We start from the raw sequence: 26,830 nt of genomic DNA on the forward strand, positions 1-26,830 counted from the left end.
AGCGAAGGAGCGGGGCGGGGGGGGCGGCGGCCGCCGTGAGGCAGGGCGGGTGGCGGGAGGGGGTCAGGGGTGTGAGGGACCGATCGCGGGCTGCCCTCGGGGCTGAGGGGACGCCGCGGCCTCAAAGAGCCGTCCCCAGCGGGGACCGGCGGAGGAGGTGCCCCGGCGGAAAGGAGCCCGCGCGGGCGGGAGTCCGGAGGCGGCCGCCGGCCCCGCGCGCGCGGCGCTTCCAGAGCTCCCGTTGCTGGTTTTTAACTCCACGCTGTTCCCTTGGAGCGCAAGGCAACGCTCCTTCCCCGCCTCCACCGTGCTCAGGCCGTAACTTATCTCAGAATTTAAAAGTTTGTCCAATTTCAGGTCACCTCAACACATCAAGGGTGGTTGGATACTGGGACGGGCTGCCCAGGGAGGTGGTGGAATCACCGCCCCTGGAGGTGTTTAATCCAAGGCTCGACGTGGTACTCGATGATGCGGTCTGGTTGACTAAGATCGGTCACAGGTTGGACTCGACGATCTCAGAGGTCTTTTCCAACCTGATGGAGTCTGTGATAAACCAGTGCAGTCTAACAGCATCCTGGGCAAAACTAAATTTTATTGCCAAGCAGAACTGGAGGGGCTTTTAGAAAGCTCAAAGCACTTGACATAGAAATAATACCTATTTTTGTGCAGGGCAGCCCCGGGGCTCTGTGTGTGACAGACACACATCCCGCCCTTGTGCCAGTTGCTGTGGCAGACCCCAGAGCGCAGGGATGGGCGATGTGCTCTGTTAGCAAAATATCCCTCCTTAAATGGGATAAATAAATCATAATAATAACATAAACCTGTAAGAAGCACATTTTGGTTTTTTCCCCCAGTTGTCATAACGTTTCTCATCTGCCTTAAATAATTCCAATGATTTTTGTGGAATTAGACTGCTTTTAAGCAGTGGAGGATCAGCTCCAACACAGATCCATGGAAGTACATGAAGGGTAAAGGGGCAGAGTTACATGTGAGGTGATGCTCTGCAGGACGTTTGTCACAGACCTGCGTTCTCTGGTCCTGTTACTGCTGGACTCCCTCATTAACTTCCCCCTAGTGCACACCTTGCTGCTCTTGCTAATTGTACAATCACAGATGTTCTCAGTACACAACAGCGATCTCTGTTTAAAAAACATTGCCTCTGAAAGGAACGCTTCTTAAGGGCCTACATTATTATTCAAATTGATGCCGAGGATGATGTAAAGAAGGAAGCCGTGTTCAACAGCACTTCACTGATCTTTCTACAGCAACTTGTATCAGCCTCATTATGCTGTTTATACACACACAGTGCGATGCCGTCCCATTGGTATTACACTACTAATTGGAATTACTACTTTCAGAAAGAAAAAGTCAGTTTTAAAGGCCAAAAGGGAAACCTGATTTTAATGTACATCACAGCGTTCCTTTCTTTACCGGGGTCTGTTGGATTTATAATTACAAATCCATTCTAACCCGTCCAAGCATTTATCAATGTATTTAATCAATACAGTACTTTTACATCGCTCTTCTGCTGTCAGGTTTCACAAATGAATACTGTCTTAACATAATGAAAATAGACTGCATCTGGCATAAACCCACCTGAAATAAATTCTAGGAAGGCTCCAGCCAAGGCTGGGGTGGCCACCTGCTTCATTCTACAGCCACCCCAGTGTTTCCCTACATAGGTGGGAAATTACAGGTTTGTGGCGTGTGCTAAACTGGGGGTTTATTCTAGAGTTTGACTGAAATGCAACTATGCGACCTTTACTTTCTAATAAACATAAAACACAAATTTTGCAGATATTTGAGGAGAGGAGTCTGGAAAGAAGGAACGAACAGAAAACCTTGTGGCAGCTGTGATTCCGAGTCTTTGTAGATCAGAGGTTCGCCTCTTTCCTTCCGTTCTTTTTTTCTTGTGCAGCAATAGGTAAGCCAAGAATGTCAGCAGCAAATATCTCTGCTGTGATTTCTTCTGGAATTTCTTCTTCAATCAAAGCTGCTGCACCTGGAGAGCAGTAGCAACACCACAAGACACACAGTAGTGATATAAAAATGGCTTTCCAGGTCAGTAAAATTTGTAAGTGAAGTAACCATAAAAAAGTGATGGTTTACTTGCTTAACATTTTATGTATTTATATCAGGAACCTGTCGAATCTGCAAGTCTCACCTTGCAGCAAGTCCCTGCCTGAGAGGGGTCATGGGACAACTTTTACACTCCAGCAATTTAATGTGATTTTAGGACCTTAAGGAATCCAGGGATTTCGAAGTTGCTTTGCAGCACCAGGCAGTTCTCTTTGGGAGCTGCACCTTTGCTCTGTGCTGCCCATTCCAATGACCCTAAACAGATGCTATTCCAAACTGGTGGGGACTGGGACACAAATCATATGAAAATATGGTTCCAACTACAATGGGCAATTAAATACAGCCACTTGGCTGAAATAGATGCTGTAATTTGCTGTTCCAGACTGGTGTGGACTGGGACATAAATTGCAGACAAATGCAGTCGTTACCAACAGCTCTGTTACAATGGGCACTGCTGCCTGGGTGAAACCAGCTCTGGGATTTCCCTGTGTGTTTCTAATTTCAGTTCCAGCCAGCAGATAAACAGCAATGTAATCTTGTCAGGCCCCAGTTATAGTTCATTGTCCATTTATTTTTAGATACACCCGTGTGATTGCTGCGTGGATGAAGGACAATCTGTAGCTCTGTGACTATTTTTGCAATCCTGTCTGAGCAGTTTTGACAGCTCTCTTGGCCTAACAGGGTAAATGGGTTTGAAATTTAAATTGTTCCATTTGGGAATTGAAGCAATCCTGCTTCTGTGCTGTGTGGAATGCTAATCCTGTACCTGAGGGATCGTGGATGTCTGGTTCAGATCCTCGTCTCCCAGGTCGCCTGCCCAGCAGGGTGGTCAGACACTGGGCCAGCTCATCCTCGGTCATCTGCTCTCCTGTACACAACAGAGCAAGGCCAGCCCATGGGTTATGGGGTCGAGAGCACAAAAACTAGAAAGGAATTTGAACGGGAACAGTGCACAAACAGAACAGGACAGTTCAAAAGGAGATTCGGCCTCTCTGTTGCATTTTGGGGGAAAATGTTAATCAAAGGGAGAAATTCTGATGCAGACAGCTCTTTAGGCTATATTGCACTTTAGGCTATATTGCTTGAGCTTCTATTCCCGCTGGAGAATTCCTGGTAGAGACCACAGTCTGTGTAGCCATTTTCACATAGAGGAGGAAGAGAAAGGTGGAGAAGTCTTGATTTAGTATCTTGGAATAATGTGGACATGGCACTTGTTCCCAGTTAGCGTTTGGCTCATGCCCTGAAGCATGAGGTTATAGATCTGTTATGAAACTGTTCTATCTCATGTATCTATTTATGGATGTTCACACCATCCATATAAATAACTAACCTTTCTCACACTGGTTGAATCCTTGGTTTCCAAGGATCTTTGTGTCGAGGAGTCTTACCAGGTGATGTACTGAGTCAACCAGCATTTCCCTTTACCTGTTTTAATGCTCAACTGCACTTTTACACCAGGAGTAAGACAATAAAAGTTTGTTATTTACCACTCTATGGCACTGGCCACAGTTATATTAACACACACATTTACAATGTTCTTCCTGATTCAGCTCAACTAAACCATCACATCTTTTCAGTCTTTCACACAGATTCAGTTCAGGACTGACTAATTTCATCCCTCTTTTCTTGTGCCCTTTTTATCAGTTTTATACTACCTTGCCAAAGCCTGCTGGACTGTAACAGAGAACAGTGATTCAGATAAGGGCATACTGGAAGAAGGATACATTTTACCAAGATCCATACTCATCATTTGACAGCCAAGATACTTCAGGCCAGCAGAGATTTCCAGAGCAGTAAAAGAAGAGCAGCTGAGACAATAGATGTGATTATTCAATTTAAAATCTTAAAACAAGCGGCTCCCCACGCCTGCCCTGCTTACCAAACTATAGTTCCAGATTAATTTTTTGCTGCAGTGAATAAGTTCTGAAATTGCAGGCAGAACTAGCAAGCATAAAACTAATATTAGAAGCGAAATAACTCACCTCTGCACTGAAGCAGAGACAGTAAGTCTCCTCTGTCAATAACTTTGTCTCCCTTCTCGTTATCATAACCAAGAACCTGAAACGCTCGTTGTAGGCTTTTCATCGACAAGCCAAGCGCAGGTCGATGATTTATATAAAGTTTGATAAAATCCTCCAAATTGATTTCTGTCACTTGTTCTCCACCATCCATGCACTTGCTGAATTTTACCTCATTTATCATTTCTTCAATCTAAAGATCAAGACAAGACAGATTGTTACACATTTTTTGCAGAGCATCGGGCCAGTTTCCGATCTGGTGAATGCCGACATTCCATAACCGTGCACATACTGGTACCACAGTGGGGATCCCAGTGGGAAGCTGCACTCGGCAGCTGAGGATGGGCACGGCCAACAGTTACACACTTGCTGACATGATGACATAAGGTGAAGATGGGGGTAGCACACACGTTGTCATTTTGGATTTCCTCTCTCATGACGGGCACTCGGTGACTCTGCAGCTGTTACCGGCACCTTTGCCACAGCTGCGTCTCCACTCTGGGGACAGCGGGCAGGCAAACCACAAACTGGTAAACACACCATCCCTGCTGCAGGAGCACGTGCATGAGAGTCCCCACATAACCAGGCTGCACACCCTGGCTGGCACGAACAATCTTCCCCCCCTCTGACACGTGTCTGGTGAGGTTCTGCCACCGCACTAAGCCAAATCCAAACATGCTCAGTGTGGCTGACAGCCTGCGCTCTCCTCTCGGACAAACAGCAAGCACTGGCCATGCTGGGTGGTTTTACTGAAGTCTGGTGCTGTGAGTCAGCCCTGCTGGCAGCTGTGCAGATGTGTGTCCAAAAGGCAGCATCTGCTCCATGCCCTCATTGTACTCGCAGCCCCTTCGGAGGTACAGGGGCAGCAGAGAAACGCCGGGAGAATTCCCCGTGCCAACACGTACCAAGCCTGCTGCTCCCCGGGAAGAGAGGCTGATGCAAGATCTCCCCAGGGAGGACTCTGCATTCAGCCTTGGGCCTTTGTCCTTGTGTCACAAGTTTTTCCACTGAATGAAGCCTGGGGAAGAGGGAAATCTCAGCCTCATATTTTTCTTGTAGCGAATGTCACGCCAAGCAAGAACAGTCATTTTCACTCAGCTCTGGCTGAGCTGGGATTAGGTTTTATATCAATCCCACTGAACTACAAAAGAAAAACACCAATTCCCAAAAGCTTTGCTAGTCAGTCCAAGCTGCCTTTTCTCCCTCCTGCTTTTCCTATATTAAAGCACTCCAGAGAGACGAACTTTCTGGATTTTATTACTGTCCTGCCTGCCTCGAGGAGCAGATTGTAGGTTGCCTGGTTTCACAACAGCTTAGCACCTCTGTTTCCATGCCTGAAACGCTGTTTATATTTTAATTTGGGGTGGGAGGCGGGGAGGGGTTATCAATTATTCTTTCAGAGACATGTCCCAGGGGACTATATTCTCCTTGTCCCCAAGAGGCAAAAATGTAATAACCCAAGGAAAAGCTCTAACACAGTATGAGGGGATAATGCCACAGCTTGACACCAGGGCAAAGCAGCCCTGGCTCAGACAAACATTTGCTGGTTGTGGGGGCTCCAAAGCACGTCTGTTAGATGGTAGCTGTGACAAAGGTCCTGCCTCCCATCTGCTGGCTCTCCTGGCAGAGCATCCCTGGGCAGATGGGGTGGCACTGACTCACAGCACCGTCTCAGCAGCCTGTGGGTTCATGTGCCATGGCAGAGATGAACAACCTCCCCTGTGGGCAGACGAAGGGAGCTCAGTGATGCACCACTGCCCTGGGGAGAGCCCCTCTGCAGTGACAGGGCTGTGGCTGGTGCAAAGAGGCCATTATTTAAATCTCCTTGCATCAGATTCAGTAATTTTTTTTGTACGTGCTTTAATTACCCTTTTGTCAGGTTACACATTACAAATGAGGTTTGTATACAATACAAACTGCCTTGGAGAAACAGCCACAAAAGGGGAAGGAACTGCACCCTTATTAAATCAGTTGTGTCTGTCTGCTGTTAAATGTGAAGCTAAAAAGCTCCTGAGAAATGTTTGATAGGAAGCTCTGCTGTTGCAACCTTAAAGGCAACCTCAGAGAGAGCTTCTGCAGGGTTTATCTGTTAGTGAAAGAACTTTACATTCCATGGGAGTAAACGCCACTGTCTCCATTTAAAATCATTCTTTCATCAGTCCCAAGCAGAACAAGAAAGAGAGGCTCTGTCAACGTCCAAATGAGTGACTGCATTGAGCTGGACATTCTCACCCACACTGGTAGCACATATAGGACATTCTGGTTGAGTCTCCATCCAACCTGGAGGGACTCAACCACATCCTACCAACCACATGCTGCTCAGCCACTAGTACAAGTCACAGAGGGACCAAAGCACTTTACCCATGGACACTGGAAGGTTGGAGGCTGCTGCCCTTGGGAGTCAAAGGAAGATTCATTTCCCTACTTTCACCTTCTGAAGAAACCCACCTCTGAAGTGGTGGCAGAGCCCCCAACCTCCAGAAGACCCTGAGGTTGTCCTGTTGAATGCTTCTGAACCATCAGGCTCCAGGTTTGCTCAGCCCCGGTGGTTTCCCAACTTGCTAGCAAGGAATCATTACTTTTTGAGGAATTTGCTGCCGGATTCTGACCACTACTGTATTGACACAGACCAGTTAAATACATTGAAAGCCAACAAATATACCCTGGAGCAATCCAACATGGCAGTGGTCAGAATATGGCCCTTGGGACACTTGGTAAATGCAATCAGTCTTGCTCTTTTTTCTTTTAATAACAACAATAAAAACAACTGACCAACCTCTTCCTCTGATGGATAAAATCCTATTGCTCTCATTACAGAAGGAATTTCCTCCAAGGGAATGTGCACTGACACCTGTCTGTTCTCCAGTGTATTCGTACCTTGGCTGCATATCTGTGCATAGTAAAAATAGTCTTCCAGTTCCTGCCAGGGATTCAAAAGAATACTGTGAAGATCAGTTAACAACAGGCGTGGAAGATAAGGCTCCTTTTAGGTTTTTCTAACAGGCATATCAATGGGATTGTTGTTGAAGGTGATCTGGACAAAAAATAAGGGAATGGCTGGCCTGTATAAATGAATCTTAAACTCCAACCAGCTGTGGCCAGACGGTGTTCACAGTGAGCATAATTACCCTGAAGAATTCGCCTTCTCTGCCACCATCCAGGAGGTTGTAGAATGGGATCATGTCCTCCCCACCCAGGAAAGCAGCAGCATCCAAGGCACTGGCAGAAGTAGAGAAAAGAAGGTACAGGAAGGGTTCATGTGAGGAGAGGTTTCACGGTTCCCTTTCTAGTCATTGTTCACATAGACTTTCAATAAATAAAATCCCTGGGCCTCAGAATTCAGGAAAGAAAAGCACTGCCTTGAACCATGTGCTATTTTATCATCAGCTGCACTTCTACAGCATATTTCATACACAGGTTTTACATACAATAGCACAGTGTGGGAATTAATTATTACTGAATGGTCCTCTTGTTTAGTGGAATGAGTACAGGGCTGGGAGCCAGGAGCTTTTCCATGGACTTGAACTTGGTGTCTGGCATTTAGCTTTTCTGCTTCCTTATAGAGACATTGAGGGAGATGAATTAGCTAGATCAGCATTTTGAACATGCAGAGAAGGCCGGGGCTTGGTGTTTGCAATAAACCACACAAACCCAAGCTCCCTGTTCCTTGATCTAACACATTTTTCCCCAGTAACTCAGTGCAATCCATTGCTCCACTTCCTGAGCTGTGGTGGGTGACGGTGTCGCAGGTGCAGTCGGCATTAGACTGAAAGCGCCTCAGTAGCCACCTCTTTGTTTCAATTTCATAGGCAGTTGGAGCCAAAAGAATCCCTTTGGCTTGTGCAGATGTAAAGAGAAACCAAGCCTGGAAGTGCAACCATGGCGTAGCATTGCCACATAATATACCCCACGCCTGGCAGCAGGGTTGCAGCTCTCACACACCTCGGCAGTGCTGCTTCCACTGGGGTTTTTTTGCAAGCTTCATGCTTTTTTCATAATTAAGTTATCTGGGTATTAAACACAGTGGAGATGCACAAGATGCCAGAAGCAGCAATAAAATGATAATTAGCTCATCAAGAACTTCGCTCAAAAAACAGATTACATAGAAATTCAATGTTGCCTGGACCCTGGCCAACCATTATAAAGAAGGATCATTTATATTCTATTGCCTTCCTTAAAATGTCGCTTATCCTGACCCCCGACTGCTTAAGCCACACAAAGTGGAAAAGAAAATAAATAAACCCATTGCTTTCCCAGCCAGGTTTCCTTTGTTCTGGCACATGAAGGTGAGCTGGCTCAGCACCCTTTGGGCTTTCCTCAGAGCGAGTGGTACCTGTAAGAAGTGTTTCATGCAGGACCAGCACATGTCCTAAGCACAAAGCTTTTGTCCTAGAAGGTGAGGGTTTCACAGGTGCACACCAAAAGGCAAACACAGGAGAGAGAGCTAAAAGCCAGCTCCCATGGGGTTGATTTGCCAGAAACCAGGAGACGTGCTCTGTGTTAGCAGAGTGATGTGCAGGATTTAAAAGAAACAAACCAGCACAGACTGACAGAGATCATGCCACACTATCCCAGCTCTGCCATGGACTAGGCTCCCTTTCCAGTCCCTGAAGTGTGAAGTCATTCCATGCTGGCCTGGAGCTTTCCTGTCATTCACAGCTCCTTTCTATGTCAGGTGTATCTCCTGGGCACCTGCAGCCACGCCCGCAAAGGGGAGCCCTCTGCCCTGCACAGGTGCTACAACGAGCAGCTTTCGTCCTGGACAGGCAAAGAAACCAAATCTGCCTTTGCTGCCATGTGGGAGCACACGTCTGGCACTACTGCTGAGGGGGCTGGCAGAGGAAAACTTGCAGAGAACGGGGGGAGAAGCCTGGCAGGGTTCATCGGGGATGTTCCGGGCCAGAGCCTGGAGATCCTTGTTTTTTAAAGCTGCCTTCACTCTTCCAGCCACCCCATTTACTGCAGCTCATTTATTCATGTAAGCAAAGCTTTATAGGATTAAGGTGGCTTGTCTAAATCCAGTCTTCAAATGCAGGGGGGATTTCCCAGCAAATGCCTATCCCATTTGGAGAGCAGACACATTTGTATGAGCAGTCACGCCGTGCACTCCTCCTGCAGCCAGTACTGCTGCTCTGGTCCTGGCCTAACCCTGACAGTCTCCCATCACACTGGCCAGGCCCTCACAAGGACCACAGAATCCTCTGCCCAACTTCTTACCATTTGGGTACCATTTCCCAGATTGGAATATTTTATATGTGTTATGTCCATCCCCTGCGAGGTTTGCTGGCTTAATCCCCACTATGACTATGCAGATGCATCACATGGAGGGGAACAAAACCCTCCAAAAATGTGTCCCTCCTGTTTTAGCTGACACCCCATACAGCTGCTTAGGGCCCAACAGGTCATTACAATGTAAGCTGACCCCACTGCCATTCCCCCATCCCCAGTGTCACATGTGCCCACCATGCTGAACTCTTACTAAGCTGTTGATGACCCCAGTGTCATGCCAGGTGTCTGGGAGCTGGCAGCCCACAGGACTGAGCAGAGATGCTGCCAGCCTTCACTCCTGCTCCCCTCAGCGAGTTGTGGGTCTCCTGCTTCCATGAGTGCTGGGGCCTGTCCTCCACCTCATGATCCCCCTTGCCAGATGCAGTTTGTTGGCCTGGTTGTGGGCATATGCTGTGGAAGGAGAGAGAAGCTGCAGGACTTTATCACCTGCCTCCAGAGGACCCATGTTCAAGAGAGCCCTGCAAAGAAACTCTCCATGACCAACCACTCTGCCTGCTTTAACTCCTCTGGACACAGACACCTGGCACAAAAACGGGACAAAAGCCCCATTTTCAGTGTAAATGCTGGAAAGCATTTGCTTCAACTGCGGAAAGTGACTCCTTTCTCCTTCCTGCCATACTCACCTTAGGTTGACTTTCCATTTCATAACAGTGCAGTCGCTCCCCCCCGCTGTAAAGATGTAACGCCCGTCATAGGAGCTGGCAAGGTCAGAGGCACCATCTGGGTGGCAAATGAAGGCTGAGGACTTGTGGGGGTTGCCATCAACAGGCAAAATCTGCAAGCCCACCTGTAAAGAGAGAGAGTGAGTCTGGGAGGGCTGGGGGTCCCACAGAAGGCCTGGGGCACTGCACACTGGGGCAGTGCTGCCTCCTCCTCCCAGGAGCTCGCTCAGCTCTCAGGCAGGACCAGCCTATACATGGTTTAACCTCCAGTGAAATTCCTGAAGGACTACCAGCTCTGCAAATGGTGGCTCTTGTACAGCTGGGGAAGGTGGGGCTCCATACCTTGTCCTTTGTAATGTACACCAGGTAGTACTGCTTGGGGTCTGCAGTGCTTGTTGCTGGGAGGATTTGTATCTTCTCCAATGGGGAGCCATAGGTTGGTCCCAGAAGGGTCTTTCTAAAGGCAAACAACATATTTATCCATTCTAGAGCTCACAAAGCATTTTCCTTCTCTAAACAGCTGCTGTGTGGAAGGATGGGTAGATATGGGAGGTGTGGGGGTGCAAAGGCTTTGTACTACTGGCTGAGAGAACAGGACAGGACAGGGTTCCTGGCTACAAGGGACCACACTGGGGCTCAGAAATTAATTTAGTGCTCAAGGATTATTGTGCTTTGCTTATCTGGACTCCTGTCTCTTTATCTGATGTTGAACAGTTGCGTCTCAAATCCAATGAGCAGACCAAGACCCATTTGAAGCCACAGCCTTACTAGATGACACAGTAGTGAACAGCAGAGTGGACACAACTGACCTAGGGGTCCCTAGAGTCATCCCAAGATCTGCATCACAGATGTACAAACACATTCTCATGGGTGGGAGTAGGGTGGTCATTAGACCCAGGAGAACACAGGGTCAGGATGGGGCTCCCGGGCAGCTGTAGGTCTGAATCAATTCTCTACCTGCACATTTTGGTTGTTGTGTTGAGGAGCTTCATTTTGTAGCAGTTGTTGGCAGTGAGGATAAAGGACTCGGTGCTGAGCTGTGGGTACCAGGCCAAGCACAGGGGCACAGCACTCTGCTCCACCCGGTCCCTGTGTGTGACCACCAGGTGGTCCTTGATGCTGCTGCTCAGGTCATATTCAACCTGGAGGGAAGAAAAGGAAACAACTCCCCTGTGGTCTGCCAGCACCCTGGACCTTGTGGATTAACTGGATTTAGCATCTCTTGGAGAAGCCTGCAGTAGCAGAGCCTCAGCCCTGAGATCAGGCTGAGAAACAACCTCCAGCAATCGAGCTGGTGGGGAGAGGGTTGGGAGCCACAGAACCACACACGGAGTCTCCCTTGATGTCCTTGTCCAGCTCTGCCACTTTAACCACAAATCTTTACTGCCCATTAGACTTTCACATCCACCCACCAGCTGCCGGTCCTCCCCGAGGCTCAGGAGCCTGGGCTCGTTGCTGCCTGACTGGACTCCAAAGAGGATGCTCCGGATGGGTTTGTAGTGGGAGTCCAGCCCTGCCAGGTGTTCCCAGCATCTGCGCCCCTCTTGCAGGACTTTCTTGTAAACGATCACTGAATATTTCTCATCCTGCAATGACAGCACAAAGGTCAACGAGCCACAATACCCACACTCATCCCCTGCTTCCTCTCTGGGCTTAGCTTGGCCCTTTCAGTTTTGAAGTCCCATGAGGAGGTTTAGAGTCACAGCCAGGATAAAACACTGGGCCAGACAGATTTGGGCAGCTGCTCCCAAGAGCAGCACCACAGCAGCACCACAGCAGTCCTCAGCCTGGCCAGAGCATCCGAGCCATCTCCTGCTGCGCTCACACAGAGGGGCAGTAAATTGAGTTCTGTGACTCCCCAGAAATCACAAGGAAGATGCTTCCCACTGCTGTGTCCTGGCATATGTGCAGGAAAGGAGAATCTTTTCTTTGAACAGATCGTCACCAGTTGCTACAATCTCTGTGCCAAATTGCCTCAACACTGCCTTGACACTGAGACATGGGATGGAGGGAGCAGCCCCCCTCACAGAGCACCAACCAGGAGGAAATCCCTGCTCCAGCCCTTCCTACAGATGGACACAGAGCTAAGACTTGTCACTAAAGTTAGCGATGGGACGCTGCCAGCAGCGGCTCTGCGGAGCAGCTGGGACTGGTGACGCTTTTACAGAGTGACTCTTTGAGCCAGGAAAAGCATTTCAGAGTCACGAAGCCCCGGGGGAGGCACAGCCCTCCGTGCCTTGCAGGACGGTCGGCAATTCCCAGTCCCTCCCAAAGCTGCAGGACGAGCAGCGCATGTAAATCACCGAGCGGAAAAAACAAGCTTACAGCGGTTGCGAGGTACTGGGAATTGTGAGAGAAGCTGATGTTAGTCACAGGACCCCGCGAGAACCGGAGTTCCTCGCAGCTGGACTGAAGGGAAATCGCATCGAGGATGTGAACGCTTCCATCAGTAAAACCAGCGGCCAGAAAATAACCTGGAAAACACGCCAGAAAACTCTCACGGCTCCACCGCTCCTCCCGGGAAGCCCAGTGCCTGGGAGGAGGTCACACAGGGAGGTCACGAGGCCAGGATACCTTCAGGGTCATAGGCTAAGCACTGGATGCCAGCCTCGGGGAATATCCTGCTAGCCAGGTACTCCGTGTGCCGGTAGTCCCACAGCTTCAGCAGCCCACAGAGACTCCCCACGGCCACCAGGGTCTGCTGCGGGTGACAGGCGATGGCACTCACAGCTTTCTTCGCCTCTTCCAGGACTTTTTCAAAGTTTGCGCTGTCTGTTGCAACATGGAACACAGTTGCATCAGAGGTTGAAAGGATAAAGTTCCTGTTTAGCGTGAGAGAAACAGAATTTGATGAATCAGACTCGCTGGCTCATGTCCCTCCAAGCTATATTACACATCAGTCTCTTTTTGCAACTTAGTTGGACGATCCCTCATGTTTTGTGATATGCAACATGCAAACCCTCCTTGACCTGGAGGGCAGGTGGCACTTTGTATTCACGACCTGGGAAATCGTCACAGGAAGATACTGGAGCCAGGTCCATTTTCTACTTGGCTGGGCAAGCCAGAAGATGAATGACATCTGGGGAGCTTTTGCTGTTTGCAAGTTGCTGGTGTGTGAGACAGACAAATGAGCAATTCAAGATACTCTGAATAGTCTTTTCACGTGTCTCCACGCCACCATTGTCAGTGGCTCCACATTGACCACCCTGCCACGGACAAGGTCAGAGGACAGTTTCAGTCCCACAGCACAGACAGGATGGTTCCTGTCTGCTCACCCAACACAGCAGAGAGGGTCTCGCTGTGGCACTGGGCATGTGTGAAGCAGAAATCTGAATAATTATGCACAAATATGTATAGTCTCAGTCTGGCTGAGGTCTGAGGGTCTGGACCCAGTTAAAGGGATAAGAGAGGACCACACAGAAATCCCAGACTGGTTTGGGTACAAAGGCACCTTAAAGTTCATCTCATTCTAACCCCCCTGGCACGGGTAGGGACACCTTCCACTAGACCATATCAAGCCTATATCCAACCTAACTCTGCCCTCTGTCAATATTAAGCCATTCCCCCCCTTGACCTGTCACTCCACATCCTTGTCCAAAGTCCCTCTCCAGCTCTCTTGGAGCCCTTGAGGTACTGGAAGGTGCTATAAGGTCTCCTTGGAGTCTTCTCCAGGCTGAATCCTGGAGTTGCATAGACAGAGGTGTGGCTGCACGAGTGGGGAAAAGCAGCCTCTTTGCCAGCTGGCCTGTGACAGCCATCACTTCATGCACATCTGGCCCAGGCACTGATGGACTCTGTGCCTCTTTTGTGCCTTAGCTGGGCTCTCCAGCCATTCCTGATCCCACCAGCCTGCTGAGACAAACAGGCTCAAGGTTTCCCCTTTGATTTTCTGCCTTTTGTGCTGCCCAGAGCAGCTGCAAGCGGCAGGAGCTGCAGCAGCAACCCAGGAGGAGGGATGAGACAACAGAGACCAGAGACAGGGAAACCAAACCATTCCCCAGGGCACTGCTCCAGGCTGGAGAGGAATCTGTCGCACATGGCTCTTTGGAAAACACGTGCGGCTGAGAAAAGACGTTGCCAGGAGAGCCTGAACGGGAGTGACAGACATATGGTTTGCAGGCTGGATGGAGCCACACAACAGCTTCATCTGGCCTGCAGACTCCCTGTAAATCCTCAGGCACAGCTACATCACACAGAGGGACAGAGAGGGGTTGGTGACCAGGCTGGGGCTGTCCCAAGCTCCTGTGTTGTTGAGGTGGTGCAACCCAGTGCTGGTGCCACTGTCCCAATCAGCTTGGCAAGCCATGATAAAATCCAACTGGATATAGCCATCCATGGGAGGGGCTTAAGGGGGGGATTAAGGGGCCCAGAGAGAGCTGGAGGCTCAGCATTAGCACTGCCTGGTGTGCCGGGGATGTGACAGAGAAGCTGATCATCACCCTGCCTGCACTGATGCCGTGTCTGTGCCAAGGCATCACATCAAGTTCAGAATTTAGGATGTGCTGGAGCCCCTCTGGAGTTTACAGCTGCTAGGAGATACCTGTGGTCTGCAGGCAGAGAGGGATGCCCAGGAGAGACCCCATGCTTCTCTCTGGTGGGCAGGTGGGACAAACACCCCAAATGGAAAAGAGGAATAAAGAAGCACGTTCCTTTCCATCCTGCCTCCCTGTCCATGTCCTGCCCAAAAGCCTGGGCACAGGGTTGAAACCTGCTCCAGAAAGGGTAGAAGCCCACAGGGCAGCTTTCACTGACCACCTCCCAAGCTGTTACAAACCACCTCCCCAGGTTCCACTGACACCTCCCCGGCTTTCAGCTTCAGGGCAAACACAGGAGAGGACCTGGGTTTGTAAAGAGGCACTCACCTGGTGAGGAAGGGCTGGCTTCTGGCTGGGAAGGCATCAGGAGGATCACAAAGGGTTGTGGAGAAGGAGAGGGACCGAATGGGACCCACTTTGCTGTGGCTGTAGAGGCTGAGCAGCCGGAGCTCCCCATCGTAGAATTTAATGTGCCCTTTCACATCACCTGTTACTATACAGCTGCAAGGAAGGGAAAGTTATTAACCAACACACTGATTGACAACTCCCAAATATTTCTTGCATAGCACCCTCAGGCAGAAGGAAATCTCTTCCCCATTTCTCGGCACAAGGACACGAGGGGGAAAGCCCAGGGCTGTACAGAAACCAGCGTCTCTGCTGCGACCCTGTGGTGTCCCTGCCCTGTCCCCAAGGCTGTGACCCTGCCCTGTCCCTGCTCTGTCCCCAGGGCTGACGCGGCGTTTGGTGGCTGTCTGCTCCCTCTGCCGGTGACGGCCAGGAGGTTGAGCCAGTGTCTGAGCCACCCCAGCAGAGCTGGCATCACATCACCGTGATGTTCAACCTTATTTTTCCCCCCAGCCAAATCCATCCCTGGAAAATTACACACAAACCAGCAGCACTTTCCTCCAGAGTTTTCCTGGTCCTCTCACGCTGCCAAGAGACTTAGAACTCCAACACTTGGCTGTAGTTCTCTGCTGCTGCTGTGGCTGAGATACACAAGGACTGTATCTACAGCTACTGAAAATGGCCTCCCCCTTACCTCTCCAACACCTGGAGCACGGTGAGACTCTCCTTCTGCACAGACACTATTTTGGTGGGGGTCATTCCGAGAGGCCTGGCCTGCTGCTCCTTGGGGTCAGTTCGGGGATCAACCGCATCCCACACCACCACCTTCCCGGCCGAGGTGCCCGTCAGAGCTTGGGAGTTGTTAAAATGGAAAACTGACTGGCTGAAGCGTCCCACCACACTCCTGAAGGTCTGCAGGGAGAGCAGCGAGGCCATGTGTTCATCCTGAGTGCTGGCTCTGCCCTCCCAAGCAGGGATGTTTCTGCTTGGTTCTCACGTGACATTCCCTCCCTGTCCCACGGCAGGACCACCAGAGACAACAGCCTCAGGAGAAGATGCACTGGGGCATCCTGACCTCAGCTCAGGCAACCCTGGCTTGTACCTTCAAGAGACTGAGGGGGACAGGTTGGGGACACAGCCACTGGTTTTGGTTAGAGAGATAGGAAGGGGCAGGGCTGCTGCCAGGAGGAAAGCCAAGAGGGGGACATGCTGTGGTCCCCCTGTGCTCACCTTGATGCTCAGGAATGGTGTTCCATACTGCAAACCAGCATCACCCTGGGGAAAGCAGAAAAAACATCCAGGACAAGGATCTGGGAGCTGTGCTCTGCAGTGCCAGTGTGTCCCCTCTCCATCATCTGGGCACTGGCACCACACCGTGGTGACCAAAGTAGGGCTCCTGAGGCAGAAAGGCTCTCCAAGACCTTCCAGAGAGCACAAAATCACCCTTTCCCTCTACCTGCTCCTCTTCCAAAAGCTGCTGACTGGCACGAGGCACATGAGGGCCCACAGGAAAGCAGGAGTGGGAGAGGAGGAGAGCATCCCTGCCACAGCTTGGACTGACCCAGTGTGGGAATAGAGGGAGGGCTACGCTCTGCCAAGACCACCCTGGAGTCTAGAGAGGGCAGGGAGTGGGGAGGGCAAGGTGGGTGAGGGCAGGGGCAGATCTGCAAACCAAAGTGTGACTCCAGTCATGGGCAGACACATGACCCCACAGCCTGTGCTGCCTCTCCAGCATGTTCCCCTCCTGCCACCTCCTTTCTGGCACCAGAAACACAACTGTCCACGTCCCTACTTACCCACAGGTAAAATATCACCTGGGTTTTGCTGTTGCTGACAAACTCATGGGGATCTTGAGGGTTAAAAATTACATAATTCTGAAATTGAAAGGTGAGAATTGCATCAGCACCAAGTTGAGTGATGCTTTCTGCTTATTCTTCCATGCAAAACATCTGCTTTTATCCAAAACCCACTTCTCCACTGCACTGAACTGAAAACAGAGGGCAGATTCCCTGTGGTCCCTACTCTGGGAGCAGGGACACCCCCCTTGGGGTTCCCTCTGCACCCCATGTCTGTCAGGCATCAGAGGAGCAGGGATGACCCCCTGGGATGCTCCATGGCATTGGGTTACCCCAGGGATGGGGTGTGATCCTCCCTCCCATCTCCAGCCAGTATCTAGCAGCAGCCCCATACTGGATGGGAGCAGGGGGATGGGGCTGCCCAGTTCTGACCAGTTCTGCCCAGTCCAGCCCAGTCCAGCCTCTCTGCCCCCCTCAGCTGTGGTCACTCACCTGATACCCAAACTCAGGCCTCAGCTCTGTGCTGCACAGGGGTTTCTCGGTGGGCAAAGTCCACCTCCAAACACAAACTCTCTGGGAGAGAAGGGAAGAAAAGCCCAAATAACACATGTGGTTTTCTGGGAGCTTGGGAGAGCCAGGTGAAACCCATTCCCCCCCTGCTGCAGGGGATGGTGGGGCATAAGGGACTGGAGCAGGGTAAAACCCAGCATGGCCTGGAAGCAGAGAGATTAATTTCAGGAAATAATACTGGAAATTGCTTCAATGAAAGTGATGAAGTCAGAGGCTTTTATCCCAAATTAAGATGCATTTTCTCAACTCTGCAGCATTGACTTTAATGAAATCCAGGTCTGTCTTCTAATGGCTCAGCAAAATCAAGCCATCACTCTGCAAACCCACTTCCCTTCTCTTCTGCTCTCCCCATCTGAATTCCCCCCTCCCCTGTGCTGCACTGGGAAAAACTTCCAGGGCTCTATCCTGGAAAGCCGTGGAAAAGGAGATATTCTCTTTACCTGCACTGTGCCAGCACTAATGGTCACCAGATACTTTGCATCCCGGGAAATGGCGATAGCACAGACCCCGTCCTCCGGGTGGCTCTCGAAGATGGTGCGCACCGGTACCCTACGGAGCAAACACCTCCTGGGGCTCAGGCAGCACAGGGGTTCAAGGCAATCACTTGGCAAAATCTGTGGCACTGCCCACCCTGGTCTGCGTGGAGGAAGGGATGTAGGAAGGGAGGGAAGGAGAGAGGGAGGGAGGGAGGCTACAAACACCAGTGCTGCTGTGGGAGCAGCCGGCACCGTGGCTGGTCCTCAGTGTCCCCTCCCTCCCTTCCTCCCAAGTAAATGGTGCTGGGAAACAACTCACCAGGGATTTTTAAAGAAAATACTACAGCTTGGAGATGTGATATACTTAGTCTGGGGGAGTTCTGCCCCATCTCATTGTCCTGTGGGTGTGGGTGATACGAGGACAATGAAGTTTGGTTTTGGCTCCTTTGCTGCTTTAGTCCGTCCCTGTGTTCTCCCATTTCACCCTCAGCTGAGGCTGGAGTCAGTCCTAAGTGATTTACTAGACATAGGGGGTTTCCAAAGAGGAGGTTCCTGGGAGCTTACCCAGAGAAGGAGTCCCACACAATGATCAGAGCGTCTGGCCCTCGGTCAGCAGTCGCAACCCAGCGCTTGTCCTCACTCACACACAGACAAGAAATGACATTTGCATGGCCCTGGGAAAGGGAAGCAGCAAATAGCCTTGGAGGCTCCAGACCTGGGGCTGTTTAAAGCATCCCTCAAGCTGCTCTGCTCATGAGATCACTGCTGCAACCCCACACAAAGCGCCTTCCACCACCACGTGTTGGGAACTGCGACAAGTGTGCGAGCAAACCAACGCACCCCTTTGCACGGGCAAAGTTGTAGGTGACCCCTGAGCACTGGGAGAAGAGCCAGAGGGAAGGAGTCTGGGAAAAGGGGAGGAGGAGGAAGGAGACGCATGGGTTGCGTGCCAAACCTGCAGGTGGTACTGCCTGTTCCCCAGGACATCGTGGATGACCACTGTGTGGGAGGAGACGTACAGGAGCACCCGGTCCTCCCCGTCCATCAGGCCGTGCACAGCCAGGCGGCTGTTGTAGCCAAACACCCAGGACAGGTTCTACAGGGAAGAGGGAGATCCTGGCTCTTAGCAGACAGGACAGAAAAGCCACACAAGGTCTGTGGGGTGATAGAAGAGAGCGAGGTGGGAGCATGGGGTGCCATGTGGACCATCACAGTGGCACTGTACCCGTTGGTACTCACAAGAGAGTGAGGGCTGCTCTCCCTGTCCTTCTGGAATAACATCCCTGGCTTGGCTCCCCACACCAAGCTGGAAGAGCCATCATATTGGTCGTCCTTACTGCTCCTCTGCTGTGTGTCCTGCCTCCTGCAGCCTGAGTGAGGGCTGGAAATGGCCCCCTTGGGCTCAGAGAGTACTGGGGGTGGTTTAGGGGGCCCAGCACCCTTCAGGCATGATGTCCTAGCAATGTCTTCTCCCAGGGCATCCTGGCTCCCAGCCCAGGTGCTGGGCAGGGTGTCTAGGATCCCCATCCCTGAAGGAGTTGATGGGGGACACAATGGTTCATCTGCTCCAGCATCCTCTGGTGGTCCTTCCTTCTCCTTGGCAGCAGCAAGGGGATCCTTGGAAAGGGAGAGAGATTTTGGTGGGTGCTGGCTCCTGGGCTGATCTGGGTGGGGACTGCCCTGCAGGTAGTGAGAATGAACCCCAGCACGTCTCAGATCCAACCTACATCACTCTCAGGATAGGCTCCAATACAAAGATATTCCTTTGCTCCTGTCCAAATTGCCTATGGATTTGCACCAGGGGGAAAAAAATTCCATGGAAAGTTTCCCAACAGCTGCTGCTTCTCCTGCACATCTAACCTTGGCCTCTTTGCACCTCCTCAGCATCCTGCACCTCACATCAGAACCTCCTCAGCTCCTATCACCAGGGCTAAGATGCCCAGGTTTTCCTCCAAAACTAACCTGTAGGTCCTGTGAACTCTGTCCTTTCTGATGTCCACCCCCTGACTATCCCCCAGCAATGGTTATTCATTGCTGCAACAGGGCACACGGTCATGGGTTGGAGAGGGAGCAATGGCAAACTGAGGTTAAAACCAGGGGAATTGGGTCCTGGAGCTGGGGCAGAGCTGACTGTGAAGGGCTCTGCAGCAATCCCAGCCCTGCTGCCCGGCCAGCAGACAGAAAGGGAGGCTAAAAATCCCACCACCACTTTCTTCAGCCCCTCACCAGCCTGTCAGTAAATGTATTAACCAGCCCTGGGGACAGAGCTGGCAGCAGCCCCGGTCAGGGGTTCCCCAGTTTAACCACTGACCACTTAATCTTGTTCTTGGGATCCACACCAGCTTTTGCCTCTCCCCGCTGGACTACTGGACTTCCCGTAGCAATCTCTCCTGCAAGGTCTAAGCCCCTCTTGGACAGTTCCTGGTTTGAGGGAGGTGAGATAACATTTCATCCAGCACAGGGAGGAGCCGGGTTCCTTCCCGCTCAGGTGGCTCCAGGCAGCTCAGGTGTCAGCAAATATTGACGCTGGACTGAGACTACACAGAGATGCTGCCTCTGCCAAGACCCCAGACCCCCTCCCCTGGGATGTCTTGGGGTAAACCACACCTGGGAGACACTATCCTGGATCCAGGGGCTCTGTTTCCATCAGATTTTGCCCCAGATCTTGTCTCGGGCAGGACTTGCCACGGGACCACCCTCACCTGCTCACCCATCTCCTGAGCCATCTGTCTGTCCTGGGACATCTTGAGCTCGCTGTTTATTCCTGGTCTTCCCTCAGTGGGCTCCTCTGGTGTAATTTCACACGAACCATCCACCCACACCTGCACTCTCCTTCCAGGGAGCTGGGCCGTGGAGATGCTCTGGAATACTCTCTCCCACACACACTTCCCCAGGGTCTGGCTGTACCACAGCGACCTGGAACTGGGCACAGCAGGAGGAAAGGGCACCTGTGAAGATGGGAAACAGGTCCCAGAGCCCCTTTTCAGCTCCAGTAACACTCCCCCTGAGCACAAGCAAGCCCAGCACAGCCCCAGTTATTCCAGCTGAGCTCCGGCTCCCTCCCCACCCACCCCCCGCGCCGGGCGTGGACCCCTTGGATGGGTTTTATCCCAGTCCCCATAAGCAGCCGGGCAGCTCCTGGGCGGCAGCTGCTTCATCTCCGGCTTCACGGGTCTGGATTCGAGCCAACACCAAAACCTCGTGCGCGGAAAACTTTCACGGGAGCGGGAAGGGGCCCTGGGAAAACCGTCCCCCGGCCCCGGCGGGCAGGACGGGAGCTCGGGAACAGCCGCTCGGGGACCCCGCGGGTGTCACCGGGGTCACACAGAGCCGTTCCCAAGCCCCCTCCAGGCCTGGAGACTCCCCCGGGACCCCCTCGCTCACCGACACACCGATCCCCGCGTCCCTCGGGCTCCGAGCGCCGTTCCCAGGCAACGGCCGCACCGGCGGCACCGGCTGCGCCAGCGGCTCTCCGGGAGACAACCGGGGAGAGGCTGGAAGGGGAGACGAGGGGGGACCCTCCTCACCCCCACCGGCTGCAGGGAGAGGCGGCACTGACCCCCCAAGGCAGGGACCTGGAGGGGGGACACACTGGGCCCTTCGCCCTGCCCGAGCCTAAATCCCGCTCGTGGCTGTGACAAAGCCCCTCTTGGCATCGCTGGGAGCCTTTTGGGACCAAACTCTCGCCCTGAGGGATCTTCACCCAATAACCTCCCAGGGAGTTGTAGGCAGCTGTGCTCCCGTGGCTCCCCTGAGCAGGAAAAGTGGAGTCAAAGCAAGAAAAATCATCCCCCATCCCCTGCCAGGTCCTCCCACCACCCCCAGCTCTCTGCCAGGATGGCACTTGCACAGGGGACCCTGATCCCAGGGATCCCTCCACGCTCTGGCCTCACCCCTGCAGATAATCAGCTCCAAGCGCTCCCAGCTGTTGACCCAGCCTTGCTGTTGAGCTCAAATAACAATTTCTAAACTTAAAATGTTTCTCCTTCTGCGCAGCAAGAGCCTGGCACCCTGCTGGGAGCAGAAAGGACTTTTGTTATCAGCTCCCACTATCTCCCCGAACTGGAGAGACTGCTCCAACCCCTCCTCTGTGGCACAATCAGGGAGTTCTGCAGCTTCAGGAGCAGGATTTGGTCCCTACCAAAGCAGATTTTGGTCCTTACCCCTCCCTGGGTGGGGGGAGAGTGGGATGCACCACCATAACTCCCCATCTCTTGCCACGTGCAAGGAGGCAGCGTGTTCAGTGCATCAGGCTTGTTCAGACATGCTGCTTTTGTTCTCACCTCTAATAGTCCACTTTTTCAGTCTGTTTCTGGTCTGTTAATCATTACAAAATTGCTCCTTACGAGTGATATGTTACTTATGCCAAAACTTGTTTATGAAGCACTATTGCAGGGTGTGCAGCTTACCTGGGCTCTGCAAGGTCAGGAGTCATTACTCTGTGTCTGTGCAGGTTTGCATTTAACCCACTCAACTCTGCCCCAAATAATAACTTTTACGAGAATAGAAAGAGGCAACACTCAGCTTTATTGTTTTGGGAGAGTATTTTGAAGTTCAACTGGAAACAAGCTTAAAACAAACCACTCATCCCCGAAATCCCCTCAAACCTGTTGTGGGTTAGGAATAGTATTCCCCAATTTAGTGTTCCCACTGAAAACACCCCAGCACCACTCCCTCACTCTCCCCCACCATGGATGGAGAGGAGAATGGGAGGCACAAAAAGGTAACCCCTGTCCTGGCTGGAACCAGGACAACACTCCAAAGCCAACTCCCACAAATAAATACAAAAAAATTTTAAAAAAAGAGAGAGAGAAGCCAGATTAGGAGCACTTTTATCATAACAACATGAACTACTAAAAGTAAACAAAAGTAGAATTATAACCCCTATTCCTTATCTCACTGACTGAAAATAACTGGGCATTCCAAAACTCTTTTCAGCATGTTCAGTGACTTTAAAAATTGTGGTAATGTGGGGAAGATAAAGTATCAACCTTGCGTATTTCTTACCTGTCATCTACTATGAGAGGCATCAAAAAGTGCTCTAGAAGTTTTGAGCAGGTATTACAAGATATTCAGTGAGGAATTTTAGAGGGGGAAAAAGGGAATGTTCCATTATCACCAAATAAGAGCATTTCAAGCTCTTCAGAGCCTATATCTGAGAGGTTTGGGTCTCTCCAGGGCCTTATTCTAAAGTGCTACAACACAGAAGAGGTGAGAATCCACATCTTGCAACTCCACACTGACAACCAGTGCAATTCTGAATTGCAGGCAGGCCCTGCTCTGCCAGAACCCCTTCAGGCTCTGGGACCAGAGGTCACAGCAACAACACGTGGGGAAGTTCTCAAACCAGATCAGAGTCCAGAAAGCAGGCACAAGCTTCAGTTTTATTGTTTTCTAAGTGATGGTCATCTTTGCAGGGGAATGATATTGCAGCTGAAAAAGAAAAGAACAGAAGGAAACATGAAAATCTCAGTTCTCCAACAAGAGATCCAACATGGGACGAATCAGACCCTCCACAACCCTCCTCCATTGGTTTCCTCTACCAGACAAACCAGCCCCTGAGACCTTCCTCTCATGGAACTTGACTCCCTGTATTCCTGTGCAAAGACTCCAGCTCCCAGTCTGTCACAGGGCGCAGTGACACACTGAGGGCAGAGCCCAGAGCTGGCCCTGCTCAGGAAATGTGTTCTGAGCTGCTGAAAGCCTCATCCCCTCTAGGAAGTGAAACATCAGCTCACCCCAGGAGGCCCTTCCCAGCCCAGCGCTTCGGAGTCAACCCCACGTGCACCCTCCTGCCACCACGGATCACAGTCACACTCAGGGGTCTCTGAAAGGGAGGAAAAAAATAAAAATTAAAAGAAATATTTCAATTTTCCATCAGCAAGTCAGCTCTCTTCTTCCTTCTTTTCCTGAAGCACCAGAACATTAAGCCCAGGGAGCTGTTCTGCAGCAGCACCCATTCCTATTCCTATGGCTGTAACTGGAAGAAGAGAGTGTTTTGCATGGAGACATCTCCAGGAAATTTCTCACTTCCACTATAAAGCACTTAAGGCTGTGGCAGATTCTTTGGCCAGTCCACAAGGGTGGCACAGCAATGCTGGCTGCTGCTGCAGGGACAACACGATGCCCACAGCCAAGAGCACACACCTCTCAGCCCTCCCATCCATCAGCAATTAGCTCAATGCTGTGAGAGAACAAGGCTACAACAGCACAGACTGAATCTTGACACTCTTTCTGACAGAGAAATGATAACTCCAGAGATCCAAGTTCCATAGAAAAAGCTGTGGCTGACAGAGCCAGGCAGAGAATGCAGTCACGGCAGAAATGAGCTCACCCCCTCGCTGTGCTGCACCACTGTGGCAACGTTCTGCAGGGTCTGGAAGTTGTTTGCGTTGACAGAACCAAACTCCACAATCTCGTCATCAACCTGAAGTCCCTGGACAGAAAAAGAGAGATGAGCATCTGCATTCTCCAAAGACAGGTAATAACACAGGGAGTAACACAGGAGCATCACCTGCATCCAGCACAGAGTGGTGTTATGACCCTTCTTACCACTCAGGCAGCTGAACTACATCACACCCTCTCCATGTCTATAGGAGGAGGGAAGTACTCATTCCTCTGTCCTATTTTATGGGAAAAAAATACCAAGGCTAGAATGGTCAGTAAGGTGTGGGATGAGCTGTCTGGTGCCAAGATACAGCTGAGACAGCACCCACCTCATTCCTGTACAGCAACTGCTCTATGCACAGGACACCCCAGTGTGACCAAACAAAGGGGGGACACCCTAATCAACCCTACAGCTTATTCCCACTTACTAACAAGAGACAGACCAAGCCATCAGCTATGTTTTCTCTCTGGCTCCACACAAAGCCTTCCCCAGGAGCTGTCCCCAACCTACCGAGACACTGGCAGGGGATCCCGGGGTCACAGCGTTCACTTTGGCAAAGGGCTGTGGCAGGCTCTGGTTCTGGCTCATGGCCTCTGCCAAGGCCTCTGCCTCATCCCGGGCTTGCTTCTCCTTCTCCCGGGCGTGCAGCTGGTGCAGAGCCTCCTCCACCTGCTTCATCAAGGCCTTGTGATCGTTCTGCAGACCTGTGGGTGACACCGTGAGCACAAGGGGAGCACGAGCAGGTTCCACCCAAGGCCTCTCAGTCCCTCTGCAGAACCGTGTTCTGGGTGTCTCTGAGCTCAGCAAGAACCTCTGCTGGTCCTGGTCTATCTGCTGGGGCCTCCTGCCAGCCTGGCAGATGTTTATCAGCCAAAATCAGACGCTGAGAAAACCACCATACAAATTTTGGTAAACACATGAGGGTAGCAGGGCCAGGAGTGCCACAATCCCTGATAACACAGTGAAAGCTGAAGTTCTCTTTCCGTCACCTACTGTTACACACGGAGAGCAAAACCCCTCCCCAAAGACAGGGCATAGGGACGAAACAAACGCCAGGCTGTTTCTCTACCCAAAGTTTATCCTACAAACACCCCAGAAAAGCTTTGCTGTATTGCACTGATCCCAAAGGGCTTCACAGCACAGGCAGAATTTTGATGCTGCTGCCGCAGCAACACGTGGACAAAAGCGTTTACTGACTCAGCCGATCCGCCAGCTCCGAGCACTGAGCAGAACCGCTGGGAGAGAGGCTCAGCGCAGGTAATTTTGAGGAATTACAAGGAAGAGGCTGCAGATGGAGGGGTTTGAGAGAATTAAAGGGTGTCGCCGCCGTTCCAGGGTGTTTACCCAGCGCAGGGGCCGGCACAGAGCAGGGGCCCTCCCGGGTTCCCGCACACACCCCGGGTTCCCGCACACACCCCGGGGCTCCCCGGCTCATCCCAGCCCGGCGGGAAGGCCCCCCGCGCGCTCACCCGCTCACAGAATGAATGTTGTGCCGCGCGGTGCGCACTTGGTACAGGTCGAATGTCGTGCGGGGGAAGCCCCTCGGCTGTCCACCAGCGGCTCGTGCATCCCGACGCCCTTTGCTGCGAAGGGAAAGAGAAGGTTGGGATGGAGTCGGGATGGGGGTCGGGATGGGGTCGGGAGGGGTCGGGACCTGGGGCCGGGATGGGGCCGGGATGGGGCGGATGGGGCGGATGGGGGCCGGGAGGCCGCTGCCGCGGCTCCGCGCCCCCCCCGTCCGCCGCGCCCCCGGCACCGACCCCCTCCAGCAGCTCGTAGCAGGCCTTGATCTGGCGCCTCGATCTCGTCCTCCTGCGCAACGGCAAGCTGCTGCATGCAACGTCGCTGACGGTGACGGGGGCGGCCCCCGCGGGCTCCGCAGTACAATGGCCGGGACGGGGCCGAGGGCGGGACCCGCAAGCGACGGCGGCCGGGAGGACCGCGGGGGGGGGGCGGGGCGGGAGGCGCCGAGGGCGGGGCCGGAGGGACCGGGGCGTGGGCCATAAAATGGGTTGGGGGCGGGGGCAGAACGCCGGGGGCGGGGCCAGAGGGACCGGGAGGGCGTGGCACCGCGGCGGGGACAGCGTGGGGCGGGACAGCGGTGTCACCGTCACTGGGTTACGGAGCAGGGGTGGTGATGGCACAGCAGCGTCACTGCCACTTACACAGCTCTGGCGGTGACATGGGGTGGCACAGCAGTGTCACTGTCACTGGGTTGCACAGCTGTGATGGTGACATGGGGTGGCACAGCGGTGGCAATAACATGGGGTGGCACAGCAGTGTCACTGAGTAAAACAGCTCTGATGGTGGCGTGTGGTGGCACAGTGGTGGTGGTGACGTGGAATGGCACAAGACTGTCACTGCCACTTAACAGCTCTGATGGTGACATGTGGTGGCACAGCAGTGGCACTGCCACAGGGTTACAGAGCTGTGGTGGTGATGTGGGGTGGCACAGCGGTACCAGTGTCACTTGGATCACACAGCTCTGGTGGTGACATTGGGTGGCCCAGTAGTGTCACTCTCATTGGGTCACACAGCTCTGATTGTGCCATGGGTGACACAGCAGTGGCACTGCCATAGGGTTACACAGCTGTGGTGGTGCCACGAGTGACACAGCAGTGGCAATAACACAGAGTGGCACAGCTGTGATGGTGTCATCTGGTGACACAGCA

General features: G+C 52.2%; 2 protein-coding genes across 2 annotated transcripts; both read right to left on the reverse strand.

The window, feature by feature from the left end:
* Positions 1-955: 955 nt before the first annotated feature.
* On the reverse strand, positions 956-20,569 carry WDR66 (WD repeat domain 66). The gene is made up of 21 exons (XM_008926742.3): positions 20,473-20,569; positions 19,010-19,387; positions 18,726-18,866; positions 18,335-18,444; positions 17,735-17,843; positions 17,217-17,297; positions 16,725-16,802; positions 16,159-16,203; positions 15,623-15,840; positions 14,911-15,084; positions 12,623-12,870; positions 12,374-12,522; positions 11,461-11,634; positions 11,006-11,190; positions 10,391-10,505; positions 10,010-10,173; positions 7,226-7,316; positions 6,874-7,017; positions 4,062-4,290; positions 2,846-2,947; positions 956-2,002 (listed from the first exon to the last, which is right to left on the reverse strand). Exons 1-21 carry the CDS (start codon positions 20,512-20,514, stop codon positions 1,875-1,877), a joined length of 3,105 nt encoding a protein of 1,034 aa, XP_008924990.3. The 5' UTR covers positions 20,515-20,569; the 3' UTR covers positions 956-1,874.
* A 1,707-nt stretch (positions 20,570-22,276) lies between these two features.
* Positions 22,277-25,708, reverse strand: PSMD9 (proteasome 26S subunit, non-ATPase 9). The gene is made up of 5 exons (XM_018076476.2): positions 25,666-25,708; positions 24,669-24,862; positions 24,105-24,206; positions 23,509-23,597; positions 22,277-23,203 (listed from the first exon to the last, which is right to left on the reverse strand). The coding sequence occupies exons 2-5, from the start codon at positions 24,834-24,836 to the stop codon at positions 23,176-23,178; spliced, it is 387 nt and encodes a 128-aa protein (XP_017931965.1). The 5' UTR covers positions 24,837-24,862; positions 25,666-25,708; the 3' UTR covers positions 22,277-23,175.
* Positions 25,709-26,830: the final 1,122 nt, after the last annotated feature.

The sequence above is a fragment of the Manacus vitellinus genome, unplaced genomic scaffold (genome assembly GCF_001715985.3).
Source record: "Manacus vitellinus isolate BGI_N305 unplaced genomic scaffold, ASM171598v3 scaffold_31_pilon, whole genome shotgun sequence".
Classification (NCBI taxonomy): Eukaryota; Metazoa; Chordata; class Aves; order Passeriformes; family Pipridae; genus Manacus; species Manacus vitellinus.

What these genes read in the sequence shown, in the direction of transcription:
- WDR66 (XM_008926742.3), bottom strand. Translation starts at nt 20,514, where the DNA reads ATGTCCCAGGACAGACAGATGGCTCAGGAGATGGGTGAGCAG. An exon ending in ACAGGCAGTACCACCTGCAG is followed by an intron (nt 18,445 to 18,725) that starts GTTTGGCACGCA and finishes TCCCTTTCCCAG; the next exon opens with GGCCATGCAAATGTCATTTC. An exon ending in TTAGTGCTGGCACAGTGCAG is followed by an intron (nt 17,298 to 17,734) that starts GTAAAGAGAATA and finishes CTTCTCTCCCAG; the next exon opens with AGAGTTTGTGTTTGGAGGTG.
- PSMD9 (XM_018076476.2), bottom strand. Translation starts at nt 24,836, where the DNA reads ATGAAGCAGGTGGAGGAGGCTCTGCACCAGCTGCACGCCCGGGAGAAG. An exon ending in TGGTGCAGCACAGCGAGGGG is followed by an intron (nt 23,598 to 24,104) that starts GTGAGCTCATTT and finishes CCTCCCTTTCAG; the next exon opens with AGACCCCTGAGTGTGACTGT. An exon ending in GCTGGGAAGGGCCTCCTGGG is followed by an intron (nt 23,204 to 23,508) that starts GTGAGCTGATGT and finishes TTTCTTTTTCAG; the next exon opens with CTGCAATATCATTCCCCTGC.